This window comes from Panthera tigris, chromosome C1 (assembly GCF_018350195.1).
Source record: "Panthera tigris isolate Pti1 chromosome C1, P.tigris_Pti1_mat1.1, whole genome shotgun sequence".
Lineage (NCBI taxonomy): Eukaryota > Metazoa > Chordata > Mammalia > Carnivora > Felidae > Panthera > Panthera tigris.
The window spans coordinates 365,360-371,687 of NC_056667.1; the positions used below are offsets into that span (position 1 = coordinate 365,360).

Here is a 6,328-nt window from a genome sequence, read left to right on the forward strand (position 1 = left end):
TAGTATCTCAGCAGCTCTGCGGAGGCCCAGACATCCCAAGATCGATTTACATTCTTTGGTCTGGGTTTGCTGGAGCCAAGACGGGGTAGGGGTAGAGGGCCCCAAACCCACAGGACGGGCGGGCACGGCCTTGGCCGCCCCACCTGGGGTTTGCACCCACCTGATGCGGCAGCCACCAAGGAGAAGTGGGGTCAGCGAGGTGCCCTGCCGGCCTGGGCCTGGACCACCCTGGGCCCCGCCCCGCAAACACAGGCGCACTCAGCACCCCAGCGTGGGCAGGAACGCCCTCTGGGCTCACGTGTGGGGTTTGGTGACCTGCACGCGCACGTGCAATCTTGTGTGTGGCCCACACCCGTGGGGTCCCCGCACCTGCCCCACGGGACAAGGCCCTCCCAAGGGCTCCCCACCTCGCGCTCCGCACCCCAGACAGGCACGGCACGCGGCATCTGGCCACCATCTGACCAGCTTCTGGTGCTGAACGGGTCTGGGCCCCCGGCCCTTCACGTGTCCACAGATCGCTGCCTCCAGGCCGGACATGAGGCCACACGTCCTTCCAGGGCCACACCTGCGCCCCCCACCCCCATGACTACACAGTGACCAGGCGACAGGGAGGGCTAAGAGCTCTTTATTGCTGTCACCAGAGGTTTTACAGAGGACAGTGGGGGGCGGGTGGGGGACCCTGTCTGGCCCTCACGTGCCCAGGAGCAGGCCGGAGAAGCTGGAGCCACTCTGGATCGTGAGGGCTGTCCCAGAGCCGTTGTCCACAAAGATGGAGGCGTACTGTCCAGCCTGCAGACACCCCACAGTGGATGTCACCACCCACGACACCCGCCTGCCCGGGGGAGCGCATGGAGGGATGAAGCTCAAGCCCCAGCACACAGCACCCACCCCAGGGGTCATCTGGCCGATGCTCCGGGCCTCGGAGCCCCCCCCACCCCGGCCTCACCTGCACCCACCCCAGGGGTCATCTGGCCGATGCTCCGGGCCTCGGAGCCCCCCCCCCGGTGCAGCCCCCCCGCCCCGGCCTCACCTGCAGGTGCAGCAGCCCCTGGACTTGCATGGTGAAGACCCTGCCTCGGCTCTCCAGGCCCGAGATGGCCTCCAGGGACCTGGACAGGGCGCGCAGGACAGGGGTGAGGGCACAGCTGACTGCGGGGCCAGGACCCCACCCCCACACACAGCGCGGTCGACACTGGGGCACCACCCCCCGCGACCGCCCAGCACTCAGGGCGCCCCCTAGGAAGGCCCACTCACATGTGTCGATGACACAGGGACTCGATGCAGACGAGCGCCCGCACTGTGTCCCGAGCCCGCAGCCGCGGCCTGCCCTGCGGCTCCCTGTGGTCTGTGGAGACAGGGCCTGGCCTGCCACAGCCCTCAGGGAGGACGGAGCAGAGAGGGGCGGGGGGCTGGGACTGGGGGCCTTCGGGACGCACTGCCAGATGTAGGCCCAGGAGCGGCTGAGGGCTGGGGGAGGGTGGCCCTGCGTGAGACCCCCAGGGAGGTGGGGTTGTAGCAAAGGACCCAGGTCTGGGGGCCGGCCCCACTCACCCACGTGCAGGCTGGCAGAAAACTGGAAGATGGCGGTCACTGGGGCTGTGAACCGGCCCGAGGCCAGGCTCAAGCCGGACCCCCGCAGGAAGGCGCCCTGGGCAGTGGGCTGGAGGGATAGCAGGTGAACAGCCAGCTGCAGCGCCTGGGCCCTCATCTTGCACATCCAGCCTGGGGGAGGCGCCTGTGACCAACAGCCGCCACCCCAAGCAGGCCCCAGGTGGGCAAGGTGGGGGGTGACCTACGTGTCTATGCCCCTCTGGGCCCCTGGGCACAGGCTCCAGGCCCCAAGGGATGGATGAACCCTCAAGAGCCCCCACCTGGAAAGGTATCCCTGCCTCCCGGCCACCTTGGATCCCACCCAGTCATGGCACACGAGACCTGCTAACCCTGACCTAGGTCACCTCCCCCTGCATGTTATGTGCTGGGTGGCTGTCCCAGGCTGGCTGTGAGCACCGTCCCCCCAGTGGTGGGGAGCCCACCCAGCACCACGCACCCCGCTGGCCCGTGCTGGTACATGAGGAAGGCCTACGGCAGATGCCCCAAGAGGACCAGGGCCCCCCCGAGCCCCCGAGCCCACTCACAGCCTGGAAGCCACGCAGCTCCAGCAGTGTCCTCTCGTCCACCACTGTAGGGCCCTTCAGTCCACAGTGGAAGGCCTCAGCCACCAGCCACCTGCCTGTCCCTTCAGGCAGCAAGGGGCTCAGCAGCCCCAAGAACCGGCGCTCGGTGGCCTCTGCGGGGAAAAGGGTGAGGCAGCACCTCGGGGTCAGTGTGGGGTCACCCCCGGGGCCCCAGGCGGGAAGAGTCAGGGACAGGGGCCTCACCTTTCAGCATCTCCTGAAACTCTCGCAACAGGGCCTCCTGGTTGACTGCTGCACCGGGGGGGCCGGGGGGCCCAGGGGGCCCAGGAGGCCCTGGGGGGCCAGAGAGGCCTCGCTGCGGGGAGGCAGGAGCAAAGTGAGGGTCCTAGTTGGAGCCACAGCCACCCCTGCCCTGGGTTCAGACCCCGGGGCTCACCGACTTCTTGTCCCGGCCCCGGCACCGTCTCTTCGAGGCCCCATCATCTGGCCGCCGGACAAAGTTCAGCCATGTCATGTGGGCATCTGAGAACTCAGGCCCCAAGGCCTCAGGCGGCTGCAGGGCCAGGGAACAGGGCTAGTGAGCTGGCCACCGGGCCCTAATGAGTCCTGCCCTACTGCCCCCAGCGGACATCGGGGAACCTCAGGATCCAGGCCACCTTGGGCAGGACTCAGGGTACACACAAGAAAAGTGGCAACGGGGCACCGCGGGCCACCCCTGGGGACCCAGACCAAGATGAGACACAGGACAAGGGCTCGGGGCCTGATATCCAGGCACCGTGGTCTGGGTTCTGTATTAGAGCGACCGTGTCCCCTCCCACTGGACCCTGTTCCCAAGCAGATGGGCACACCTGTGTATACACAAGACCAGCCCCACAGGTCCCAACAGAGGCCTGGCCCTGGCTGAGGCGGGCAGCAGTGAAGAGCAGTGAGTTCTCTGTGGGGCTTCTCCAGAGTCCCAGAACCATGCGAAACCAGGGGGAGGACAGGCACAGGCCTTGCTTTGTGTTGGACATGAGTGTGTGAGCTGGTGGCCTTGGCCCCCCAGCCGGCCCTGCTGTTCAGGCTCTGACCCAGGCCACAGCTGGCCAGTCCACCTCACTGTTGGAGCGAGGTTTGGGAGAGAGCCACCACCATGGGGCTCGCAGAGTCCTGGCCGCTCTCTTCAGGCTGACCCAGGCAGGGCAAGCTGAGCAGTCCTGACCCGGGGTCCAGGCCGGCAGTCAGCCCTCAGTCCCTAGCATAGCAAGAGCCAGGCGCCCGGGGCAGGTGCCGCCTCCTGACCTGGGAAAGCCAGGGCCTCCTCTCCATAGACCAGGCCAAGTCTCTATCCTGGGGGGGATGGGAAGGGCAGGTAGGGTAGGGCACCTCCCACCCCTGGTCTGGGCCCCACCCAGAGAAGAGAAGGACACCAAGAACTTCAGAATGTCCAGGAGCGCCTGGGGGGCTCAGTCGGTTGAACGTCCGACTTCGGCTCAGGTCACGATCTCGCGGTTCGTGAATTCAAGCCCCGCGTCGGGCTCTGTGCTGACAGCTCGGAGCCTGGAGCCTGCTTCGGATGCTGTGTCTCCCTCTCTCTGTCCCTCCCCCACTCATGCTCTGTCTCTGTCTCTCAAAAATAAATAAACATTAAAAAGATTAAAAAAAAACAAAAAAAACTTTGGAACGTCCTGGTTCCTCGCATATCTGGTATCTGCCCGGTCCCCTGGCTGCCACCCACCCTGGCCACGCTTGAGGGACCCAGGAGCCCTGAGAGACCGGTACATCAGTGGCGTCTAGGGGCCAAGGGCTGCAGGAGCAGGGGACAAGTGGAAGATGAGCTCATCCCTAGCAAGAAGAGCAGGAGCTCCAGTGTCTGGGGAGGTCTGTCCAGGGCACGTGTCCCATGGCAGCCCCCCCAACCCACGGAGACCACTCCGGGAATAGAGATTTTCCTGTTTGTCCCCAGGCCGACTCGTGCCAGGCAGGGCAGGGAACGACCACTAAGCACCTTCCCCTGGGTGACTGGCCGGAATCAGCCCCAGAAGCTGCGGGTAGCCCACTCTTCTCCGGCTCGGCCTGCCCGTCTGGCAAACGGGGCCCCGGGCTCCAACGGGCCGCGTGGGCTGAGAGCAGCCTGGCTGGCCGCCGCAGAGACGCCCTTGGGAGGCTGGAGGCCAGGATCAAAGGCGTGAGGGCTGGGGGGTGGGGGACCTGTCCCAGCAACGGCCTCTCCCTTCCCAGTCCCGCGGCCCCCAGGTGGGCAGCTGCACAAAGCCACCAGGCCTGCTGGAGTCAGCTCCGAGACCCCCTCTGGAGATACAAGGAGCAGGAAAGGTGGAGGACCAGCGCTGAGGTGGGTGCGGGGAACTTTTGTCTCAGAGAGGACCCAGGGCCAGACTGGGGCCAGAGGGACTGCAATAACCAGGAACACAGCCTGTGCCAGAGGCCGGAGCGGGTGGTGGCCACGCAGCGAGCGATCAGGGTAAGGACCTCCAGGAAGCACAGGGTCCAGGCTAGCCTGGGCCTCTCCAGCCACTCAAGTTGTGGGGGACCTGGATTCCCAACGAGGAGTCTAGAACTCCTCCCCACCCACTCCTGAATTAGCAGTTACACCAAACGGCAGCACGTGGAACCTAGGGCTTCAAAGGGTTCGCCGTAACCCCTCTGGGAAGTCCCTCTCCTCCCCCGCCCCTTCCCCTGGGCCAGGGGGGCCCCATGGATGCCCCAATAGCAGCTGCTGCAAATCGTGCCCAAAGTCCCACTTCGTGGGGACAGGATGGGGAGGCCTGCAGAGCCGGGGCCCCCCTGAAGTCTACAAGTGGCGTGCACACCCGCACCCACGTGCAACCGGCCCGCATGTACCTTGGGGGAGCCTGGCAGCCCCTCGCTGTTGGACGCGGTGGCGGTGGGGTGCTCGGTGCGCTGGCCGGGCTGCCGTGGCCTCTTGGGCTCCCGCCGCGCCCCGATGCCCCCGAGGAGCACAAGCTGCAGCCAGAGGAGGGCTGCGGCAGCCCGGGCCCAGTGCATGGCGGCCAGCCCGCAGCTCCGGACCTCGGTGATGGCTCAGCGCTGCGGGTGGGGACAGCCCGGTGTGCTCATGGGGGCAGCAGCACAGCCGCACTCAGGGCCCCGGTGCGGGGACACGGCCCCAGGAGGCGCCTGGCTGCTGCCGGTGCATGTGCACACAGGGTGAGCTGGAGCAGCGGCGGGGCGGGCACGACGACGGCAGACTCGCTCCTGCTCCCTCAGGCTGGGGCCGGCGCCCGCCTCCCCTCACGCGCGGCGCCCCGGCCGCCCGCGCCGCCGCCAAATAAACCCTCCCCTCCTCCCCGAAGCTCCAAGGGGGAGGGCTCACACTCGGCTGGTCCCGGCGCCGAGGGCTCCCAGGCCAGCCCGGGGGCGTGGACGGGGCGTTAGCAGGGGCCGCGCCTCCCGCAGGCGCTCTGAGCCTTTGGAAACAGCCCCCACCCTTCCCCCCCCCCCAGGGCCAACTCACCCTGGAAACTGTTAACACGAATTCACCCCACCTGCCTCCCAGCTCAGCTCCCGACACCGCACATCCAGCCCCTTCAGGGTGGTGGCCCAGGGTAGGGGAGCCCTCCATCAGGACCGACAGCCCCAACTGCCCTTCCTACGTATGACCCACCTCGCTCGGGCCCCCCAAGCCCTCTACACGGCAACCCCTACCCCAAGGTCCCGGCGATGCCCCGAAGCCTGGCTCGGATCCCACTCCTGAGAAAGGCGGGACCCAGGAAGCAGGACAGCTGACCCACGAGGCTCCCAGCCTTGTCCCGGCAGTGGGCGCTGGCCCTCCACTAGCGCGGAGCCTGGCTAGTGAGGGGAGGGACTGACTGACCTCAGAGCAAAGGCACGGTGGGTGGCCCCGGCCGCCCCAACGTCCTTCTGCCCCCTCCTCTTCTTGGGGCACGAGGCCAACCCTTACTGCCTGAGGGGCTGCCCTCACCCAAACAGGCCTCTGTGCTTCTGATGGTCCTGAGCCAGCAGGGGAAAGGGAGCGGAGTCCCCAGGCCTTTGCACCCCAACCTGGAGGTCAGCACAAGCGTGAGCCCCTGGGTGGCCGTGTGGCGCCAGAGGAGCCGGTTCCCTCCACAGCTGTCCGCCCAAGGAGAGGGAGCTCGGGATCTCCCCTCAGCTGGACCTGAGCAACAGTGGGCGGGTCCCCGGGGAGAGCTGGGACCCATCCCGAACCACCT

At 67.1% G+C, this 6,328-nt stretch overlaps 1 protein-coding gene across 1 annotated transcript; it reads right to left on the minus strand.

Annotated features, from left to right (window-relative positions):
* Window positions 1-608: 608 nt before the first annotated feature.
* On the minus strand, window positions 609-5,342 carry C1QTNF12 (C1q and TNF related 12). The gene is made up of 8 exons (XM_042997349.1): window positions 4,977-5,342; window positions 2,572-2,688; window positions 2,379-2,490; window positions 2,136-2,287; window positions 1,552-1,660; window positions 1,255-1,345; window positions 1,031-1,109; window positions 609-789 (listed from the first exon to the last, which is right to left on the minus strand). Exons 1-8 carry the CDS (start codon window positions 5,139-5,141, stop codon window positions 691-693), a joined length of 924 nt encoding a protein of 307 aa, XP_042853283.1. The 5' UTR covers window positions 5,142-5,342; the 3' UTR covers window positions 609-690.
* Window positions 5,343-6,328: the final 986 nt, after the last annotated feature.

What these genes read in the sequence shown, in the direction of transcription:
- C1QTNF12 (XM_042997349.1), bottom strand. Translation starts at nt 5,141, where the DNA reads ATGCACTGGGCCCGGGCTGCCGCAGCCCTCCTCTGGCTGCAGCTTGTG. An exon ending in AGCTGCGTGGCTTCCAGGCT is followed by an intron (nt 1,661 to 2,135) that starts GTGAGTGGGCTC and finishes CTATCCCTCCAG; the next exon opens with CCCACTGCCCAGGGCGCCTT. An exon ending in TCCCTGTGTCATCGACACAT is followed by an intron (nt 1,110 to 1,254) that starts GTGAGTGGGCCT and finishes CGCCCTGTCCAG; the next exon opens with GTCCCTGGAGGCCATCTCGG.